This window comes from Gallinula chloropus (assembly GCF_964237585.1).
Source record: "Gallinula chloropus genome assembly, chromosome: 26".
In the NCBI taxonomy this organism is placed as follows: Eukaryota; Metazoa; Chordata; class Aves; order Gruiformes; family Rallidae; genus Gallinula; species Gallinula chloropus.
Genome location: NC_140111.1, coordinates 1,611,406 through 1,634,265, shown reverse-complemented (window position 1 = coordinate 1,634,265; position 22,860 = coordinate 1,611,406). Strand labels below are relative to the sequence as shown.

General features: G+C 47.0%; 2 protein-coding genes across 2 annotated transcripts; both read right to left on the bottom strand.

Annotated features, from left to right (window-relative positions):
* Positions 1–7,363: 7,363 nt before the first annotated feature.
* Positions 7,364–10,032, bottom strand: HOXB5 (homeobox B5; the record flags this gene model as incomplete). Its single annotated transcript, XM_084275337.1, has 2 exons — positions 7,364–8,489; positions 9,483–10,032. 2 exons carry the CDS (start codon positions 10,030–10,032, stop codon positions 8,242–8,244), a joined length of 798 nt encoding a protein of 265 aa, XP_084131463.1. The 3' UTR covers positions 7,364–8,241.
* Positions 10,033–12,487: 2,455 nt separating this feature from the next.
* HOXB6 (homeobox B6) lies at positions 12,488–15,663 on the bottom strand. The gene is made up of 2 exons (XM_084275606.1): positions 15,010–15,663; positions 12,488–13,603 (listed from the first exon to the last, which is right to left on the bottom strand). The coding sequence occupies exons 1-2, from the start codon at positions 15,416–15,418 to the stop codon at positions 13,344–13,346; spliced, it is 669 nt and encodes a 222-aa protein (XP_084131732.1). The 5' UTR covers positions 15,419–15,663; the 3' UTR covers positions 12,488–13,343.
* Between the last annotated feature and the right edge of the window lie 7,197 nt (positions 15,664–22,860).

Here is a 22,860-nt window from a genome sequence, read left to right as displayed (position 1 = left end):
CGACGAGCGGAGCCGCGGAGATCCGGGGGGGAACCGGAGCCCGACGGGACGCGGAGCAGCCGGGGCGACCGGTCCCGCTCCAGCCCGGCCCGGCTCGGCCCGTCCCTGCTGGCAGTGAACTTGGTCTGAAGCGAGCTCTGCTGGCTGCTTGGGGACGTTACAGGCGAGGCTGCTGCACCGCATCCCCCTGCCCGGGGTCTCCTGTTAGCCCCTCTCCATCCCAAATTCCTCCTTCACCCCCCCCCTCGCTCCCCATCCCCGGTTTTGCAAAGTCTCCCTAGATAAACAGACCCCTGATTTGCCACCAAACAAACGTCCTTTGCACAAAATCCCAGCGCTGTAATTTGTTTTGACTTGAAGGGTATATATATATGTGTGTGTGTATATACATACACATACATACACATGTTAAAAAGAGATAAATCAAAGCGGGGTGGTGGGGGGGGACACGACACCCCTCGTACTAGTCTTATTCTTTCAACGCTTGCTGTCAAAATAGTTTCTTTTTAAAGCTATTTAGGGTAACAGAACACGGAAAAACTACGCCGGGTGGACACCTCTCGAGTTAAGTTATCAACCTCCTTCCAAATATCATTTATTTAACATTAGGAGAAGAAAGAATGGGAAAAATCAGCTCAGACACCGAAATAGCCGCGCTCTGAAAGAAAATTTCATTCTTAAATCCATTCTAGGACTGGAAAGAGGCCCTCAGAGGAGGAGCCAAACCCCATAAAAGTCTCTTTTTTTTTTTTTTTTTTTTTTTTTTTTGGGTTCCCTAATTGAGGAGAGACCTTTATGGAGAGGATTTTAAATAATCCCGTCAGCTCCTTCCCTTCAGGTAGGACGTGTAAATAAAAAAAGGAGGAGGCTGGGGCTGGGGGGAAAGAAAGAGCAATTTCTCAGCCTGAAATTCAGCTGTGGGGGAGGGAAAGGGGTTTGGGGAGCGGAGCTAGAGGGAAGGGGCTGGTTTCCTTCGAAAGCTTTCCCTGCTTAGGGAGGTCATGGGATGCGTGTGTAGGCTGGAGTAATTTACAGGACTACTGCAAATAAATAAGCGAATAATCGGATTTTTTCCCCTTTAAATAGAATGAAATACAGGAATTACAGCCCGAGCAGTGCAATTTCTAGTCCCTGCCGCCAGCCCATCCCCGCCAAGGCAGATAAGGAGCCAGAGCCTCCCAACCTTCATTTTTGTGGCCAAGGGAAAAAAAGGGGGGTGGGAGAAGAGACCCCTTTGGCTTCTCAAAAGCATAATTATCACATTGTTTGGGGGTGTATTGGAGCAATATGAACCACATCCAGTCCTTCTCCAGCCCTCCCCCTCTCTTACTGCCGGTCACCAACACACCCGGGCAGGGGCACCTGGGAAATTTAAAAAAAAAAAGGGGGGGGGAACTAAAAAAAAAAAAGAAAAGAAAGAGTAAAAGAAAAAGAAAGAAAGAAAAAAGTAACCCCGGAGCTGATGTTTTCCTTAAAAAGGTGACCCGACAGCCCCCGGGGTCCGTGTTGTGTTGTGATACGATGCTCACCCTCTCCTCCGAGAGAGGAGCCGGGGCTGTACAAGTCTGCTGACCTCGGAATGATCCCTCTTGCCTATGAATTATTGATGAGATATGAGCTCTGATTTCTCTTTTCAGTATGCAAACCCCATTATACTGTTAAAATGGCGATTTAATCGTTTAGAATAGCTTCGCTTTTTTCCAACTCATTTGTGCCCCTTCCTTTTCATTTAATTCTCTTAATTAAATCCTTTAACAGATTTTAATCACTTTTTGTTGAATAAAATAAGACATCATACACATCTGTAACTAGGTTACCTTGGCGAAGTTTGTTTTTGGTGGGGTTTCTTTGTTTTGGGGTTGTTTTTAGTTTGGGCTGCTTGCTTTCTTGGTTGAGTTTTTAAAACCTGGCTGGAAGGGAAATTGAATTTTGTTTTACGCCACAGCCAGTGAGCGAAGGTGTAACAGGCACAAAGGCTTTAGATTTAAAGAAAAAAAAATGCTTAAAAATCAATTAAAATAAATAAAGCCGTGACATTCAAGATGGCCTGACAATGGCAGTGCAACATCGAGCTGCCTTTTGCACCAAGCCCTCCCCAAACCTTCCTGTGCTGCTCACAAACACCACCCCCTCATCCCCCCCTATTTATTGCTGAACGAACCTGGGAACACAATTGTTATTTTAAGGGTGAAATTTCATCTTTTTTTCGCCCCTCAGCAGCAGCCTGGGACACCCATGCCCACCTTGGCAGAGGGTCCTAGGGGATGTCCCAAAAGCCAGCTTGAAGGGGGGTGTAATTAATACAGATGCTCAGCTCGGCTCTTTCAGTCTGTGGAGCCTGGGCTGGCTCTTGGGGTGAGGAATAACTGCCTTTTGAGGGGTGGTTTTAATTCCATAGTACCAGCGAGGTTTAGATGCTGTTTACTAAGCAAAATAGGAAACCTTCAGGGATGGGGAGAGGGTAGAGTTATGGGAAGGGGAGTAGGCAAAAATAAAAAAGGGGGGAAATGGATATGGTTGCACCCATTTTTAGGAAGCAAGAGATGCTGTGAGCCAGGTGAGGTCAAGGGGAGGCTCCTCTAGGCTCTGGTAGAATTTGCATTTTGGGGCCAAACAGCCCCCATCAACCCAAGCCATCACTAGACTCAAGTTTTGGAGAGTCCTTAAACCAGAGGTTTTCCCCATCAGTACCCAGACTCACGGCATTAAGGTCTGTGAAACCAGTGGGTGGGGGGTGTGAAGAAGAGATTCTCAGATTCTCCTTCCTAAGCAGTAACCACGTCCTAGGGATTCGCCTTATTCTTGGGCTCGATATTAAAACGTTTCATATTTATTCTGTCTTCTACAGCTACGGAAAAACTGATTGTCCCGTGTCTGATGTATGCCATTAAAGTGAGGGAAACGATGAAAAATGCAAAGGAAAATCCCCGCCTACCTGCACGGTCAGAGCTCCGTTTTCCTGTTTACTCTCCTTATACTTCCTTTTCACCAGCAACAGGGAGATTTTTTTTCTTTTTCTTCTAAAGGATGAAGGGGGTGGGGGGTGGGGAGTGGGGGGAAGCCTGTGCTAAGCCTGTGACCCCTTCCAGGCTGGAAAATGGGAGACAATGATACCTCCTTATGCCATACAGGAAGCTGGGGGTTAACACCATGTAAGGGAAAAGCAAAATCCTCTAATCAACCCCAACAAAATACAGGTTGTACCAAAAAAAAACCCCCACCCCAACAACAAAACAACCCCCCACCAGCACACACACAAAAACCTAACCCAAAACCATGCTGCAGGTAGAAAGCAGATCTCATGGATGGAGAGGACGTGGTTTCTTTTGAGCAACAGACCTTTCTGTGTTGGAAGGATGATATTATTGTGCCAGCAGCAAGGTCCAGCCCCTGCTCCTTTGCTGTGACACAGGCCTGGTTCCATCCCTGTGCCAAGGATGCTTGAATCAAGGGGATGGCACAAGGCTGTAACCTGCTGCCACCCATACAGTCATCTCCTCCATGCTGCAACGTCCTGTACTTAAACCCCTTGCAAATTCCCCTTGGTCTGCTTTTTCTCCCCTGAAATAACATGTTGTATACACCAAGCGAGTAGAAATGGTACTTACTAATGGTACTCACTAAAAGACAACCAAACAACCCCAAAGACCAAACCCAGACCCATGTGCCTCCTGTGATAGGAATGAATTTGGAGCCCAAGTTTACCCGGGACTATGTAAAAAATGAGTGTCTTTGGGTGGGGATGGGGCAGTGATGCAGATAATGGATAGGGAAGAGATGATGGATGGAGAGGGCTGGGGATATACGGATGGGTGAATATATTTTGGAAACGCGGTGTTTGTGGGTACATGCGTGCACTGAACGTACGCTTGCATATTCGAACACACATTAAGGCGAAGGGATGCCACTTCTCTTTGCCTGAATCTCCCGTTATCATTTCAATCAGGATAAATTCTTTCTAGTCGCCAGTACAGATCAGAAAGGTAAAGAATTAGCAGGCCATCACTTGGTGTGACCCCAAGGCGATCACACCTCTCCTCCCACACACACACACCCCCTCCAAGCGTTTCTAACCCCGTGTAGACACACCGTCTGCAGCCTGTCCTGTTTGTGCGGCTAAATTCACCTTTCATGACCATACCAATGAAGCCCTTTAGGATCCCGTAAAATATCTTTATTATCAACTGAAAAGCAGGCGCCCAGCTTGCTTAGAGATTAGGGAGAGGCTGTTCAGCTTAAAACCAATCTACTGAAGAGGAAAACTTCCCTGCACCCTGCTCCCCTGCCCTGAATTCCCAGCTTTTGCATTTGTGTTTTCAGAGCAGAGGGGTTTTCAGGATTGCACTGGCCACCCTCTGACTGCTCGGGGAGAAGCCAGAAGTTCAAATGATGATAGCAAAGATATTAGGAGACACATGGAGCAGGACAGGAAAAACAGCCCAAGGAAGGAAAAGCAATCTCCAAAGTGTGCTAAAGGGGGACATTCTGCTTTGTGTAAAGGAGACGGACATGTGTCCACCAAATGTTGTCTTACCGTAAAAAGGAGGGGGGGGGGGGGGGGGGGTGGAGGAAGAAAGAAAGGAAAAGCTTGTGACTGCTCCAAATTCTAGAAAAAAAAACCCTAGCCCCCACCCCATAACTCCGCTTTGAACTTTTTGTAATATTATTGGGGGGATGTGAGTTGGTTCAGGTGTGGACAAAGAGTCCCCCCACCTCTGCTGCAGATGTGGCTACTGGGGTTTCACCAAAAAGAAAAAGAAAAAAAAAGAAAAAGAAAGAGCAGCCCCTGTAGGGTTTTTGTTGTTGTTGTTGCTCTGTTTCCCTCTCTTTGCTTTATATTGCTCTATTTTGCTCTATTTGCGCCTTCGCGGAGCCGGAGCCTCCGGCCAGGGCCACCTGCCCGCCCCACCCCGGAGGGGGACACGCAGCCCCCGCCGCAGCCCCTCTCTCGTGGCAGGCTCTGCTCTCCTACCCTTCCTCGCTAAACTTGTTTATTTTCCCAAAGAAAAAAAGGCTGTTGCCTGCCTATTCCAGAACGATGGCATCCTTAGAGGGGGAGAAGGAAATCTGTGAGATATCGGGAGAGGGTGGGGGGATGCCAATAAGGTTTGGAGGGTCCGTATTCAAACCGCAGCGTCTCTGATTATTTTTCTGTAGCACTTCAAGACAGGCTGGAGACATAACAGCGGTCAGTCAGTGTCTCCATATGGTACAAGCGAACTATGGAAATATGAGGACACTCGGTCGTATTATTGGGGGGAATAAAAGAAAAGGAAAACAAAAAAAAAAAACCCAAAAACCCCCCCAAACAAACCCCCAAACCCCCAAACCGAAACCCAATCGGGAGAAAAAGAAAAAAAATAAATAATAAAAAAAAAGCCCTGGGGCAAAAAACCCCCGGTCTCCACACAGGCCGAAAGGAAAACAAAATAAAAGTGCACACATTTCTTTGGCAAACAGGTGAAAATACTTCCCAAAAAAACCCCAAAAAATCGAAAGGTGAACCTGAAGAGCGCCGAGAGAATAAACCTCATTGAAATGCAAAGGCGTGGGCCAGATTTGTGCCTATTTGCGAGCAGGATAAAGCACACCGAGTCACCTCCAAGAAACGACCAAGAGGGGTTTTGTTTGTTACATGGCTAAGCCCAAACTTTGTCTGAAGTACACACGTCCCCCGGCAAAGACAGGATGGAGTTTGCTTTGCGATGAGAATGAATCTTTAGCCATTTTTGTTTCTATTTCTCCCGCTTGCACAAAGTTTACTCGCGGGCCTCGAAGCTGTGATGGAAATGTAATGCAATTCCAGCTCTCGGGAGGATAAGAATTAGGACCTTCCAAAAGTGAGAAATAAAGCTCTGAAAGAGAGACAGACCCTCTTTCCTCCCCGCTCAGCCTTTAGCCATATCAACCCTTTAAAATAGTTTAAGCAGATAATATTTCAGAAGAACTTACTTTCAGGACTCCAGTCTATTGGCTCTCTGGACTGAAAACTGGACCCGCAAAACATGTTCCCTGCAATTGCAACGTTTATCTCATCTGGAAAAGTGCTCACCCATTGCTGCCCCTTACAAGCCAAACCAAGCAGTTAAAGTGTCACTTAACATTCTAGAGAATGTGAAATATATTGTACATTGTCAACTCCCCAAAACCATAAAACTAACTTTATGGACCTCACGTGACTTTTGAGAGCCAGTGAGGGGTATCTGTCTGAGGTCTGGGCGATTTTTACGATCTAACTTCTAGATAAAACCCTATCCATTTGACATCTAAATGTCATACCCACTTTTGGCATAGTTTGCTATTGGTAAAAAAAAAAAAAGAGAGAGAGAGAGAGAAAGAAAAGGAAAAAAATATCAAGGGAAGGCGAGCAAATGGTTTGGGATCTGACAGTCCACTTCACATCCCTCTCAAAATCACTTAAGAAGTACCTAAACAGTGGGAGATTAAGTTTGGTAAGTTTTAAGCTCCAACTTTACTTGCTACGAACAAAAAGCCTAAGCTGTGTTGTAGAGATGTCAGTGGCGTTTTGCCAAATCGAGCGACTTTAAACCGGAGTATCTCTTGCCTTGTTAGATTCCCTAGGTAGCGAAATGGCAACATTTGCCATCTTTGATGATGTTAAATTATCTGCAGCCAAAATGACTCGTTGTAGTAAGTGTCAGGAGTTGCAGAGCTGTTATTTACATGTTAAGCCAGAGACTAAGAGGTGAAAGCAGGAAGCACAATAAACCGAGGGCGAGAAGTAGCCGAGAGAGTACAGCTTATTAGCACAGAAATGTATGAGCGATATTCATGTTATATGTATAATAAATATATCTATCCAAACACACGGATCTGTAACTCTGTAGGACACAGTTTTACGTGGACATATGTGTGGATATAAATACCTCTGGCTTTTAAAGTGTGCGTAGTGTGTGTCTCTAGCTGGCAACTCCTAAAATGCGCGTAAACCTGCCGGGGAAGCGTTTCTACCGCGTTATTGCAACTTGAAGGACTTGGAACCAGTTTGTCTGATACGGTGGGGTGTGTGTGTATGGGGGGGGGTGGTGGTGGTGTGTGTCTGCCTTGTTTTGGGGGGAGACGGCGTTTGGGGCAGTGCGGAGGGTTGCGATTTCTTCCCGTGCGGTGCCAGAAGGGGATTTGATGTGATTATTTGGTGTTTCTGAGCTCCCAAGGAGCTGCCCAGGAGAGGCTGCAGCGATGCTGAGAGCTCCTAGCACAGGCTCAGCTCCATGCCAGGCATCTCTCCGGCTTTAGCATGTGCTGCAAGTCTCAGAGGCTGTGTATAAAGTGCAACTGGGAGCCTTTGTGAATAGGAGAAACGTTTATTTGACTTCAAGTAAAGCTACAAACAAATACAAAAAGCTTATTGGCAAAGTACTAACAGGCAGCTAGACATGACAGATGCCATTTTTACACATAACATTGCATTCACTCTGCCCACTACAAACCGTCTATTAGTCACATCAGAAATATTTCTAGTATTTACAAACATTAGAGCACTCTATTGTTGGTCCGATTTTATACATTATTTTTTTCCATAGTGAAGTTTACCCACGTCTAAGAGTACGTCTTGGAATTAGCCTGGGACTAGAAATCCTGGCCTGAAGTTTGAGCTAAAACACAGACTGGACAATTTTAAGACAGAAAGATACAGAGCTGCTTCTTTTTTTTTTTTTTTCTTTTTTTTTTTCTTTTTCTTCTTTTTTTTTTTTTACATTTTTGTTTGGTTTTTTAGATATTTTTTTTCTCTGCGACTGTAGTGCAGGAACCCCCGATTTTAGCTTAGGCAGAGAAGAACTCACCCAAAAGCAGTAAACTCAGGAAAGGGGAAAAAAACCCAACAAATAAACAAACAATCGTATCTGTTCTCAATTTATAAATAAGTTATAACATTTAAAGGGCTCACATAAAACATGCTAGCTTTCCAGAAAGCATCAAGAGAGCACGGACACATACATTTATAAGAACAACAAGAGCATGAGGAGCATCTGGAAATAAAATTTAATTAAAAAAAAATTTAAAAAAACCCAAACCAAACCCAAACCAGCCGAAACACGACATGAACTCAGTCCTGGGATAACGGTACCATACGCGTTGTTTTAGAATATCAACAACATGCCGAAAAGAAGGTGCCTCACTGTACAGTACTCCGAAACTAAGATCTGCGGCGCTTTATTTAATTATTTACGCGTTTCTCTCTCGTCTCCTCTTCTTTCCTCGAGATTCCTCCTCTAGAATTTATGGCTGAAAGGCGCTGCCCGCCGAGGCTAAGCTCATGCTTTTCAGTTTATTATCCTTCTTCCATTTCATCCTCCTGTTCTGGAACCAGATTTTGATCTGGCGCTCGGAGAGGCAGAGAGCGTGAGCGATCTCTATTCTCCTCCTGCGGGTGAGATATCTATTGAAGTGGAATTCCTTTTCCAACTCCAGGGTCTGGTAGCGAGTGTACGCTGTCCTCGCCCTCTTACCGTCTGGTCCAGTCATGTCTGAATAACACGGACAACAGCGGGGTTTGGGTTTTTGCTTTTTCTGCTAGGGTTTTTTTTTCTTATCCTTAAGGCTATTTTTAATTACTGGTATTATTATTATTTTAAACACCGAGGTAAAATAATCGCCGCTTTCGAGCAGCTAGGAAAGATGCTTATTCCCCAAATAACAGCTCTTCCCCCCCCCCTTTCTCCCACACCCCCAGACACGTGTAAAAACCCCCCACCCTTGGCCCCTCTAGAACAGACATTCGCAACTCAATATTCGTAATTTAAGTAGAGAAGCGAGATCTTGAAATCACCCTTTTTTCCGCCTCTGCCTGGGTGTTTCTGGGTCTGTTTGCAGGGGGCATCTGGTTTAACGCTGCTTTCTTTTCTCCAGGAGAAAACCGAAGGGGGGGGGGAGCTATTCCCCTTCTATTTCCTCGCAATTTTGGTTTTGTCAAGAGCAGATTGTCAAGAATACACCCAGCAAAATAAGAGTAGGAAAGACTGAGAGACCCATCTGTGCATATAATGCCATTTTAATGGTCAATTCTTTCCTTTCCTCTCTTCCCCCCCCCCACCCCACACACCCCCCATCCCCCCTCAGGAACACCCCCTTCCCTCAATTTTTAAATTACCTTCTCCCACCATCCAGATAGAGCTAAGGGCTTGAAATAAGCGCATATTTCGCGGCAAGAATAGCGAAACTAAAATAAAATCGCTCCCCCCCCCCCCCCCTTCCAGGCGCCAGAGGCAGCTTTAAAGCAGCGATCAGAGCAAGAAATACAAAAGCAATAAATAGCTGCGTTTCTGATCAAAGCGCCTCCACCGAATAAAAGGAAGGAGAGAAAAAAGGGAGTGGGGGGTAGGGGGGGGGGGGGGGGGAGGTGGGGAGGGAAAAGAAGGGGGGAAAAAAAACAAACCCCCCAAACCCACAGGAGAAAAAGAGAGGAGTGGTGCGAAAATAAACAACAACAACGACAACGACGGAAAAAGAAGTAGCTGTACCATGGCTAATGTGAAGTTTCCTCATCCAAGGGAATATCTGAGGTGCCTGCCCTTCTGTTGCTGCGGTGGAGGTTGCGATGGGCTCTGCCTGCGCTCGGGGGATGCTGCTGCTTATTGGAGTGCCCTCGTCGGCTCCCGAGGACGCGCTGGTCTCGTCTAGTTCTGTGAAATTTGTGTTGGTGGTGCTGGCAGAAGTAGCTTGGTCGGAGGGGGACGGGGCGGGTTTGCCTCCGTGGCTCTCGCTGTTGGAGCAGGGAAGGGAGTCGGGAGAAGATAAGGAGCAGCTAGACGCCTGTCTAAACCTGCTCTCCTGAGCTGGAGAAGGGAAACCGCGGGAGCTCTCCCCCACAGCCCCAAAGTGACTAGAGGAGGCTGAGCGGTTGATGCTAAGGTCCATCCCATTGTAGTTGTAGCCATAAGAGCTGGAATGCATGGTGCTTGAATCTCTGTAAGAACCGTTCATGGAACTGCTGGTCCCATAATTTAGTAACTGATAGTCGGGGCCATTTGGGTAGCGCCCTGAGAACGAGTTTACAAAGTAAGAGCTCATTTGGGTTATTTTGGAGGGCTTGATTTGTGGCTCGTGGTCGTTATAACCCTGTGCTTGACGATTTATGATGTATTAATGAATTATAGCAATGCACTGTACTTCGTTTTTGCTATGTATGCGGCCAAATATGGGGGGAGGGTGGGGGGTGCGTTTGGGAATCACGTGCTTTTGTTGACCAGTCGTAAATTCTCACTGATGACCTCAAGAGGTAATTCATGCTCTATGGTTACAAATAATGACGATCGCGGAGTCGTTTAGGCCCAAGTCGGTGCGCGGCGCCCCAAATCCCCGGGCGCGCCGGCGCCGCGCTCGCCCCCCACCTTGGCGGAGCGCGCCACCTGCCGGCCGAGCGCGGGCGTCGCACCGAGCCCGGGGGGGGGGGTGTGTGGGGACACACACACACGACACACACCCCTGCACCCCCAAAAACCACCCCGCTGGCCCCAGCTCCTCCTCATCATCACCCCCCACACACTTTTTATTTCCAATTTTCTTCCTTAAAAATCAAGGCAACGATGGAAAAAAGAATTAAAAATACCCCAACACCAATAAAAAGGGGGGGAGGGGAAAGGAGAGGGGGGGATCGCTCGCGTGTCCGGCTCCCCGCGTGGGTCTTGTCGCCTGGCTCCTTTTCTTTATTAAACTCTTAATTTCTTCCTTTGCCGGGGAAGTTTGAGAGGCAGCGAGGGATGAGGTGTCGGGTCGCTGTGAGGCCGGACAGTCTTCTCTTTTAATATTTGAAGGGGGGGGTGGTGGTGGTGGTGGAAGGGATGGTGGGGAAGGGGGGGTGGTGGAAGCAAAGCGAAGCTGCTCCGGGGGGCGAAGAGGGGGAGCGTGTCTTGCTCGGGTTTATTTCGCGTGGTTATTGTCAGAAAAGTCGAGGTTCCTTGCACGCTGAGCGGGGAGCCAGCGATGCGGTCACACCTTAATTCTGGAGGGGGGAAAAAAAGGGGGGGGGGGAGGTATATAAAAAAAAAAAAAAAAAGGGAAAGTCCAGCCGGTGAAACTGTTTGACAACGTTGCTTTTAGGATATTCTTGCTCCTGAGCGTTTCCCGTCCTCTTTGAACACAGCATTGTGCTACGTGGTTTTTCCTTTCCATTTTTCCTTTCCATTTGCTAACCTGCAAGGAATATTGGGGAGCAAAAGCACTCTGAAATTGGTAAAAAACGTCGTGAAAGAGCTGGGTTTGGTTAAACATTACTTTCTCTCTCTTTCTTTTTTTTCTTCCTCTTTTTTTTCTTTCTCCTTTTTTTTCTCCTTTTTTTTTTCTTTCTCCTTTTTTTCTCCTTTCTCCTTTTTTTTCCCCCTTATTTTTTTCCTTTTTTATTTTTTTTCCAAGGCAGTTTAGGAATTTCATATGCTTGTCTGCAACTCATTGGAAATTATGCGCCATATTGAAAGTGACATATAATTATAATAATTACGGGCAATGAAAAGCGTGGCAATAATAGTAAATGTCCTACAGCTGTGAAGCTTCTGCATGAATTGATTTTAAAAGTGACTGACATTAAACCAGCTTGTGGCATGGGGGAATGCATTCATACATAGGTATTTCTTGTGGGTAGAGGGAAAAGAGGATGGCAGGCAGGAGATACAGTTTCCTTGCGTTTTCCCCCTCTTCGAGCTGCAGAAAACGGTATCCGAAAGAGGCTGAGCTGGTCGCTTCTCTCCAGTCCTAAAATCCCCAGCAGAAAAAAAAGCCACTTCCTTTCGTTTAATTCCCAAACCCCAGGAAAAGTTTCCTATTTGCATGCAGGAGATTCCTCTTTGGTACAGAGCAGAAACGTTCCCCATCCCATGCCTGGCAAAGGCAGCCTCCCAAAAGGAGCCATTGAAAACGCTTTCAAGTGAAAATAAAAATCTACTCTTTTAAAAGAGCTCGTTAGACTTAGTATAGATTTTTCCACCTCTTTTTTTTTTCCCCCTCCCTTAAATGGAGGCTTTATTCCTGGAGCTGGAAGCTCCTCGTTTCACAGGGCAAATTCCCTTGAAATCTGGACTTTCTTGCAATACACTTCACTTTGATTTGGGGATATGAAGTAAGGGGCCAGATGTTTGAAAGATGCTAGGCAAATGTTAGGTATCTTTGGTAGATAAATGAGAGCATATTTTTGCCTGTTTCCTTGATTTATTATGTATATGGAGAGCGTTTCGTCATAACTCTTTGTACTGTAACAATAAAAAAGAGCGATACTAAAGCAGAATGTCAGCGAGGAAATACTATTGGTGAAAGGTCTTCCATTTAAGATTAGACAAAAAGAGGGAAAACCAGATTTATCTCTCCACTGTAACTTCCGTGTGCTTGGAGTTGCTTGTCCTTGCAGATTAGAAGACAGTGTCATACAGAGAGAAGCAAGGCTTTCTTTACAACCCTCTGCTCCTTAAGAATGGCAAGTTCCCCTGGAAAAGGGAAAGATAATAATAATAATGATAATAATAATGACAGGGTGGTGTGCGTGAGATCGAAGACTTTGTTTTTATTAGAGAATTCCATGTTCATACCTAAGACAAACTTCAAACACAACACGTAAAAAAAAAATTAATAAAATATAACTTTGTTGTTGTTGCTTTTGCATCCTTTTAGGTAGTACTCGTTCTTTCAGTAGATTTTCCTTTTTTAAAAAAATAAAATAAACAACAAAAAAAATACCCAGACCTAATTACAAAGACCCCAGGGCTTGATTAATTTACCAAAGGAGAAAAAAAAATCTATGTCAACCGTGCATGAAACATTTTTACAAAATTAAGACAATAAACACCCCAAATGACATATATTGCAGCACTTCCATTAAATACAAGAGTTAGCAGATTACTAACAGTGACACCAAGGGTAGAAACACGGGTAGGAGTCCTCTTTTTTTTCCTTTTTTCTTTCTTTCTTCCTTTTCCTCCTCTCTCTCTCTCTCTCTCTCACTCTCTCTCTCTCTCCACTTTTTTATTATTACTATTTTTCATTTCGGGGGGGATGGGCTGGGAGGGGAGGGAGGTCTAGGAAGGGGGAAAAAATCATTTCAAAACGCAACTAGAAGCCTGAATATTATTTTTGTTGTTGACGTTGTGGTTGTGGACACGACAGATCACTGGGAACACGAGTCCAGGGCATTGGTGGCCCAAACTTTCTGGCTGTTGCCGCTGCTGCAGAGGGCTTGTCCCACCAATGTGCAGGTTATCCCTGTCCTCGCAGCCAGCCCACACCCCCCTCATCCTCTCGGCTCTCACACACACACACTCCCTCCCTCCTTCTCCCTATAATTTTGTTGTTGGTTGTTGGGTTTTTTTGTTGGTTTGTGTGTGGTTTAAATACTACTTTCACTCCGCCGTTTTCTCCTCCTCCTCCTCCGCGCTCAGTTGCGAGGAGTTGAGCAATTTATTCTCTTTTTTCCACTTCATCCTGCGGTTCTGGAACCAGATTTTGATCTGCCGCTCCGTCAGGCAGAGGGAATGGGCGATCTCGATCCTCCGGCGCCGGGTCAGGTAGCGGTTGAAGTGAAATTCCTTCTCCAGCTCCAGCGTCTGGTAGCGGGTGTAGGTCTGGCGGCCTCTGCGGCCGCTGGGCCCGAAGGAGGAACCTGTGACACCCGCAAAAAATAAAATAAAAAAGAAAATAAAGGAAAAAATAGGAAAAAACAGGGGAAAAAATAAGGGGGAGGTGGAGGGAGAGGGGTGGAGGAAAAAAATAGGAAGGCAAAAGAGGGGCGAGCCCTGAGGTTTAGTGGATCAGCGGAGATGCTAAATAATCAGCGGGGATGCTACGCCCTGCACCGCGGCTGTGTGCGGAGGGACGTGTGCCCGCTCCTCTGCCTTCCAAAGGCTTTGGCCGACCCAAAAATAAACCTCATCGCGGTGAACCCTTCCGCGAGCGCAGGGAGACTCCCTGGCCGGGCCGCACCCGCGGAGGAGCCGCATCCGCGCTGCAGGCAGCCGGGCAGCAGGGTTAATGGTGAACTTGCCAGACTGCAGGCAGGGCTGGGGAGACAGGGCAAGATCTATCTTATTCCGGGATGAAAAATCGCAAGGTGTTCTCCCCCCACACACCTCACACCCCCCCCACCCCCACCCCCGCCCGCCCTCGCTATTTTCCACCCTACCGGCAACTGTAATAGATCTGAGCATTTAAGCAATAATGAAGTGAATCGATCTGCCCAAACTCTACATTAAAGAGGACACAACACTTTATGTCCCTGCGCTAATGGACATCAATTTGGAACTTAAAAGGCAACAAATGCATCTAAACATGGGAAGGAGGGTGGTGAGCCTCTATTATTTTTCTTTCTCTCTCTCTCTCCCCCCCCCCCTTTTTTTTTTATTCTGATTGAGGAAACAGCACTTAAAGAAGTCATATATCACCAGGGGGAAAAAAATTCTCCCCAGGCAGACTTTTCATTACGTGCGAGTTTCATTAAAAATGTAGCCCCTCTCCTTTCAAATATTTAAACACTTTTCTATTATTTAACTCCAGATCGGGCAGCCAGCGAGAGAGGGAGCTGCGTGGGGGTGTGGGTCCGGTGCGTGTGTAAAGTCATCCAGATCTGATTTAGAAAAGATATCTCCCTGCGCGTGTGGGGGAAAGACAGAGACAAATGGTTGTAGCTGAGTGACACGCAAACTGGAATGTGGGAGAAAAAAAAAAATACCCCAAACAACCCGGGAGGGGGGGGGGGGAAGTTTGGAGGGTGGGGGGGGGTGGGGGAGAGTGGGAAGGAGAAACCCTGTATTTTGGGTTGAAAAACAAGGGAAAGTTTTTTAGCTGGAGGGGCGTTGGGAGAAAATACTTCAGCGGCGTGAAGTTTTGGTGCGTGTCAGGAGCAAGTTGGAGCCTCTCGTGTCGCCTAACTTCCCCGCTGGAAGTTTGGGCTCTAAAGTGAACCTTATTCCTGCTTCCCTCGCTCGCTCGCTCTCTCTCTCTCTGGCGGTAACAAATAAGAAAGGGGGGGAGGAGATTGATGTATTTATTTCTGTAAAAGAGTAAACTCACTATTGCAAGAGTTCATCCGCTGCATCCAGGGGTAAACCGGGGCGGAACACTTTTGCTCCTCGCTCTCTCCGAACACAGTTTTGCTCTGCGCGCAGTCCGACTTGCGCGGCTCGGGGGCGAAGGGCACCTCGTCCAGGTTGGGGGGGGCGCACGCTGGGTCCTTCTCCCTGAAAAACCCGCCGGCCCCATAGTCACAGGCGGAGCTGCGGCTGTAGGCTCCGTTGCTTTGCTGGTAGTAAGGAGAAGAGGTATAGCCCTTCTCCTGGACGCCCGTGGCTCCATAGGTGGTGGGGTAGTGCCTCAAAGGATCCGCATAGCCCGAGGGATATAGCGGGATCTGTCCCAGGAAGGGCTCCTGCCCCGCCGCCAGACTCACCGGGAAGGTCGAGTTGACAAAATAAGAACTCATTGGAAGGAGCCTGCCGTCCTTTCCCGGCTTTATGATTTGTTGTGTTTTATAGTCCAAGTGGTTTAGCTATTAGTAGTATATCGGAGATTGGGTTTTAGCTGAAGGGAGATGGCGTGGTGCCAGCGAGGGACACAAGGAAATACAACCATCTGATCATGGGCTGACCAATAGCAGGCGCCTGAGGTTGCAAAATAGCACCCATGAGGAGCTGAGATTGCACCAGGGACCCCAAGAACAAACCATCCACCCCCTTTTCCCTCCCTTTTAAACAACAGAAATGCACCCCCTTAACCAAATATATAATATCTGCCGAAAGAAACATTCCCGGCGCGCTCGGAGCTTCATAAATAAATAAACGTGTTCCCCCCCCAGCCCCCCCTCCCCTCCCCCGGAGCTCAGCGCGGGGGTGTGCGAGAGCCCGTCTGCACGGATGGCGGTGTGCGCGCCTATATATATATTTACACACATGTAACGTATACAAATACCGGTTGTAAGTGGGGTGGGGTGGGGGGGAAGTTAATTATTCACGTTCGCAAAACTTTAACCCCTGGTGTTTGCAAATCGCCCTGAAATGTCTGGGTACTTTGCTGTGGTAAAGGAGGAGGAGGGGGGGAGAGAAAGAAAAGGAAAAAAAAAAAAGGGGGAAAAAAGTTTTGTGTCTGTGTCTGAACTTTGCGAGGAGAAGATCCCGGCGGGTTGATTAACTTGCATTTGCTATGGGACAAGAAATCGGTTTTGACAACTTATTTCGCTTCGTGTTTATCTAATTACCATAGATTAGCATTCCCTGCTCAGCAAAGCTGCGCTCCTTGAACCAAACCTTCGCTTTTCATATATTGCTTTTTTTTTCCCCCTTCCTTTATTTTTTTTTTTTTTCCTCGCAAAAGCTCCGTGTTCAGAAGATAAATGGAAAATCGAACTATTTCCTTTATCCCTTGCTAAATCCCGATCTTCTCCGGAGTCCGGTACCGCATTGTGCCCTCTTGCGTTTTTTTGTTAATACCAAATCTATGCCCGACCTTTTATGGCTAAAAGGAAACCTTGGGTTACGGTCAAAAGCTGAGTTTATTGATTGTTACCGATCGCGATTTTGTTGGTAGTGTGGGTTTTTTTGTTGTTTTTATGGGGAAGAAGGCTGGTGATGTGATGGGGCTGCAGCCTTGGAGGTGCGCAGAGACCCCACGGGTTTGCATCTCCCCCCGCCCCCCCCCCCCCCCTCCTCCCCTTGAGCCCGTCCCCACTGCAAAAATACCTATTTTTGCAAAGTCAAAAGGCTGGAAAAGATCATTCCGAAAGTCTCCAGCAATTCCCGGTCAGCCTAAAAGCTGCACTTTGCTTTGGGGTTTGCCTCTCGGGTTTTATCCGGGTTTCCTCGCTAGAGATGTGCTCAGCTCTACCTGGTGCATCCTCCCCTTTCTGCTCAAGGTAGAGCTGGAGCTCTGACCGCCGTCTCCTCTTTTTTTGAGGGGGAGGGGTGTGTGTTTTGTTGGGTGTTGGGTTGGTTTGGTTTTTTTTTTTTTTCCAATGGGAAAATCAGAACAATCTCACAGGAGAAAGAAAAAAAAATCAACACCAAAAAACCCCACCAAAAACCGCCCTAAATTAATCCTAGGACTGTCCCTCGGTCATTCGCGTTTTATCAAGGATTTGTTTCCTGTCCGAGTTTGTAGCCATCTGTCTGTCGGATATTATATGCAATGAAATGACACGCCTTATAATACACACTCCCCTGTACTTGAATCTGTGAATGTGTGTGCTACAAATCTAGAATTACATATATTACATGGTGTCTGTAGAGCTGCCAATGCGGCTTTCTCTGACGGAGCTCTAAGTATCTACGAAACCGGTATCTTATTACGAGCTAATTTATTTTAAACATCGTGTTTACAGCAGCAAAGCCAAGATTGTTTCATGCCACGGCTGCAATGAACATTTCGACTGAAACGTAATCCTTATAATTCAAGGAAATAACATGCAAAGGAAGTAGTTTTCCATCCTCCACCCCCTCTTTGACTGATATCTCTTATATTTGTTCTTGCAGAGTTTCCCTTTGTGTATGGAATGGACCCAAACTTACGTAGATCTGCTTTATTGGCATGCAAGGAAAAAAAAAAGTGAGATTGAAAGGGAACGATGACTAGAGAGAGAAAAAAAAAAGGCTGGGATGAGAGCCTGAAGTTAACTGCTTTGCGAGAGCCGAACAGCTCATACATCTGATTAGAGAGTTACGCAATATTTGTAGCTCTGCAAAACCAGCGATTATCTGGCATGATCAGCTCCGCATGCAAATTTTTGGGCTAAGGAATGGGATGTCCTGATAATTCAGTGCGTGAGTACATCTGCTGAAAATGTTTGCCCTGATGTTTTCTCTCACTTCTCGTGATTGCTCAGCAAATAAATCCCTCGAAATAGTTTTTTGGGGAAAAAATAATCCCCCTCCCCTCGAGTTTGAGCGTATTAAAGTACGGCTCATCCTAATCCCTTCCTGGCTAAACCGGGCTTTTCACGTCGTTCGATAGTCGACATTTCCAAAGAAAATAAAAATACACTAATTGAAGCTGGCCGCTTGCTAATTGCTTATTGCTGTCATTTTAGACGCGCTATAGATATAAAAATAATAGGTCTTGCCTCTTAAAGGAAGGATGAGCCTATAGATGGTTATTTGGGGAGGAAAAGAAAATGAGAAAACTTGGTTCTTAATGGGGGAGGGGTGCGGGGGGGCGGTTGGGGGAGAATAATCAACCAAAGCCTGTCATAGTTTTCATGTTCCGGAGGGTCAGGCCCGCGGTCTAATTGATTTGCCACCTATAATACGTGTAAATATGAGCAGAGGTCTTAAACCGCACCAGATCCCAGGGAAGGGAATGTTGAGCGCAGGGGTGGTTTCTGTTCCCAGGTCAATAGCCTTAGGAAAATTACAAAAGTAAGTGGGGGGGGTTGAAAAAAAAAAAAAGATAGAACGTAGGGTTATTAGTGTAGCTGTTTAACAGACGCTCTCCTGCCTTCCCCGCTGGAGTCCGAAGGTAAATCTGAGAGCGATTTTGCGAATATATTTTCTTTGGACGCCTCTAGCGCCAGCCCAGCCGGGAGGGACACAGCCACACAGCAATAACCGCCTGCAGAAGCCAGCTTATACAGTAAGCCCTTAAGTTCGACCTGTCTTTTGAGGACACCGACGGGCACATCTTTATTCAGTCTTTTTGGCCTCATCTCCTTCAAAAACCAGGCGCGGGGGCTGCTAAGAAGGAGCAATAAAGCGGGGAAGTTGCGGGAGGCAGCAGAAGGTGGGATATAACACGTTTCACTGCGCTGGGAAAGCGGCTTTCCCCTCCTGACAGACATCACTCAAGTGGCAGGGTATAAATACAGATAAAGAGAAGTATTTACAGTATGTACAACCCCAGGTCTCTGCCCAGCAAGGTCCCGCTTTTTGTCGCTTTGCTTTTCTGGCCAGTAAACGCCAACCCCAGCAAGCAGAGCCAGGCAGATAGATGAGGGGATTAAAACAACACCCAAATATTTCAAAGCGCAAACAGAACAGAGCATTGCTTGTGTGGAAGCAAAACCCGCTAAGAACTTGGTAGAAAGTTCAGTGCAGTTGGTTCCAATAAAAAATGAAACTCTCTTTTTTTCATGTGGAGCTGGAATTCCCGATCCTTCTGAAGTGAGAACACAGCGGGGGTTTCCCTACCGAGGGACTTATTGCAGCCATAAAGTCAAGCCAACATCACGAGAACACTTGAAAAAAACCCTTGTTCCTGGAGTCAGACATAGAAAGCCATTGGCAGCACAGAAACCTCCCCTGTAATGCTCATGCACATCCAAAATCACATCCAACAGAAAAAAAAGCCAAACCCAAACCACCCAAACCACCCAAACCCAAGTGACGGAGCCATGTAGAGTTCCAGGGTTGGAATATTTAAAACAATGACCCCTGAAGGCGTTAAAAAATACCAGATCTCCCCGCGCATAACCGCCTGAAACTTAATTTCCAGCAATTTAAGTTTAATTTACCTGACTTCCCGTGCAGTGCGTAATAACCTTGTTAATGGGATCTTTGAAAAGAAGCAATAATAATCTACCATTGTTCCATTAAAGAGTGCAGCTAATTATTAACAAAAAAAAAAAGGGAGGGGGGGGGAAGGGGTGGCAGGGGGAGAGAGGGACGTTGGGGAGTCAAAATGCATCCAGACCGAAGTATTTCCGCGAAAGCAAGCGCTGGGAAGGGGGGAAAGGGGGGTGGCGAGGGGTAGCTGACCAAATGATATTGGGAAAGCAGGGAGAAGGAGAGGAAAAGGCGAGACGGATCATGTAATGCGGAAGGCTGGGGGGTGTTGGGAATTGCAGCGTGGAACAAGTTAATCACGGCTGTTGCTGGTCAAAGGAGAGAAACTTCCCCCCCCCCCCCCCCCCTTTTTTTTTTAAACATAGTCCCTGGGCATCTCACTTTCTTCTAGCAAATGTCCCTAGTCTAGACGTAAACAGTTGCCAGGAAACTGTGTGGTAGAAGGAGAAAACGAGAGGGAGAAAGCGAGAGGGAGGGAGGGCGAGAGAGAAACCTTTTAAAATAACAGACACGCATTGTCCCTTCAAAGCCTACAGTAACTTAAAAGTGATTCGTCGTCTGCCTTTACTCCCTGCTCCTTCCCCAGCAACCACCTCAATTCTGTGTACACGACTTGACATATCTTTTCCAGACCCCACCGAAATGACCACTCGGAGCAATAAATAAATAAAAGACCCTCTCTGCCTTTTCTGATGAGCTGAGATCCCCTTCGCCTCGTACGTCATTACAGCACCGCGTTTTACAACATCTCCGCGGTGTTCACGCTCAGCAACCCGACCTTTCATCTCCCATGTGTGTGCGTGTAGGGAGATGGGAGCTGCTCTGTGTGGGCGCATGTTCAGGTTTGGACACACATGGCACGGAACAGGCTACAGCTTTACAGGCGCATCAGCACAGGTCGGGAAGGGGACGTGTGTGTGGGGGGGATGTATAGACCGACACACGCATATAGGGTGCCCGTAGCTCACATGCGAGCGCACATACATGTGCGAGTGCATCCTCTGGAGACGTGTATTCGGTGGGTTTTAAGGGCGGGCGCAGAGCTGGAAGCGCAGCCACCGGTTCGCAATTCGCAGCAGCGCACCAGGCCCGAAGGGTGAAGCGCAGCCGAGAGCGGGACCGGGCTTTGCCGGGGGAGCTGCGGTCCCTGGCACCGCCGCCCGGCCGAGGAGAAGGGAGGACAGCCGGGGCAGGGCCCCCCCGCCGGGGCACCGGCTGCGGGGAGCCCCCCGGGAGCCGCCGGCCGCCGCCGCCGACGGTAGATGGCAGCAGACGGCGGGGAATGGGCGAGCCCCGCAGCGCGGCGGCGGCGGCACCGGGGGGACGGCGCGGCGGGGGGGTGGGGGCTGCGCTGGGGGAGCTGCCCTTCGCTTTATGCCGTTTTATTTTATTTTCTTAAATAAAAAAAGCCGGGGAGAATACCGGGAGGAGACCCCAGGCGGGAGCAGCGCGGACCCCAGCCACCCCTACTCCCCCCCCCCCACACACACACACCGGGGGTGCACGGAGGTTTCTCGGTCATGTCACGCCGGATCGGGATGAAATGGTTAAAAAGACCTGCCCGCACCCAAGTGCGTGGTTTCCACAAGTGGTTGCCCACGCAGGATGTGGAAGAATCGCCATGGAAGGGTTTTGGAGTAAGGTTTCTAAATTAAATTAAAATTTTCCATATTTTTCCTTACAAAACATTAAAATTATATATAAAGAAAAACCCGACCAAGCACGGAGAGACTCAGAGAAAAGGGAGATCAGGCGTTTGAACCGGCATTAATTTTTTTTCCCCCATGATTTATGAAAAATGTAACAGGTACGGGAAGAAATAGCTTTTTAAAATGACTTTCTGTTTATTATTTCCACTGCTTGCGATCATTTACTCTTGTCCGCACAATATTCAGGCACAGTCAGTTTATGAGATAAATCGTCACGTCATAAAAAGGTTTATGCTTAAGTAATGAATCTCTTCTTACTCAATCTGGCTTCACACACACATGCTCTCACATTATCTTATTTAAAAATCACCTCGTAACAGTAGCAATTAGCACTATATTTCACATTCTCCGCCCCCCGCCCTTGAAATCTTGGAGGAAAAAAATAAACCCACAAGCAAAAGCAACCACCACATTGAAAATAAGGGGCATCCTCGGACAAATCCCTTCCTAAACCCGAAGGCAAGCGGTTAGGGTATTGAGGCGGGGAAAAAAAAAAGGGGGGGGGAGAGGGAGCTTTGCACATAACCTGGTGTGGAAAAAGCTCCACACACCGTGGGGCTGAAACCCAAGGCGGTGTTAGGGTCGGGAAAGCCGTAAAGCCCCGTTAACACTGCAGAACGCAATTAAATACAAGGAGGTTTATTGCATCGCAACGTCAGCTTCATTTGGGAGTTTCACGAGGGGGGGAAAAAATGACAATGAGAGCTCTGCGCTCTGCCTTGGCTTCATTCTCATCTTTTTTTTTTTTTTCCCCCTTTTCTTTTCTTCTCTCCCCCCCCCCCCCCCCCCTTTTTTTTTTGGAAACTAATTTCCAGAACCTTATTTCCGAGGACCGCCGCGATCTGCCCTCTGCGAAGAAACCACCCACATAATAATGACCCTGGAGAGCAACGCAAAACCCAACTGGCTTCCACACAAACTTCGCCAAATTACTGGGCTCGCCTGAAGACAGGCAAACTGGCAAGAGATTCTGCGAAGTGGGGGGAGGGTGGGTGGGGGGAATAAAACACGACAACTACCCACAAAGGGGTTTGGTATTTTTTTAAAGGCAGTATCTAAAAGCCTCCATCACCGAGCTACTGCAAAATCCTTCATTCCAAGTCTACTATCTCCAGGTGACCATACAGGCTTTATTTTTCCTTCTTACCCGATATTTTATTTTTCTTTCTCATATCCTTTCTTATTTCCTCCTTCTGTTTCTTTTACTTTCCCGTTTTCTTAGTTTTTTTCTATTTAATCCCTCTCTTTCTTTCCTTCTCTCAATCTCTTTACCTTTCCCCCCATTCTTCTTTCTCATTTCCTATCTTTTTCTCACCTTTACGTTACACTTTTTCCAGAAAAATTGTCACTTAAACACATTTCCACCACCTCTGATTTCTTCCAGTGCCACACTTCTTCATCACCCCACCCTTTTCTTTCTATCCCCCCACCACCACCCTTTGAGTAGAAGGAAGAGGGGGAATGGAATAGAAAAAGCAGCTTGACAAATGCATTTTCAAAGAAAAAAAACCCCACGTTAAATTAAGAGAAACAGATATTATTCCCTTACCTTTTGACGTCCATTTCTGTGGTATAAGTAAAATATATAAGGAGGGAGAGACAGCGTTTGCTTATCTGTTAGCTGACAAATATTGTCCCAACCTGATAGCCGTCGATTGCCTCTCTGA

Bases quoted from the DNA above. Each gene is read 5' to 3' on its own strand.
- HOXB6 (XM_084275606.1), bottom strand. From the start codon at position 15,418: ATGAGTTCTTATTTTGTCAACTCGACCTTCCCGGTGAGTCTGGCGGCG. The intron at 13,604-15,009 runs GTGAGTTTACTC...CGGGTGTCACAG, and splicing joins GCGGATGAACTCTTGCAATA to GTTCCTCCTTCGGGCCCAGC.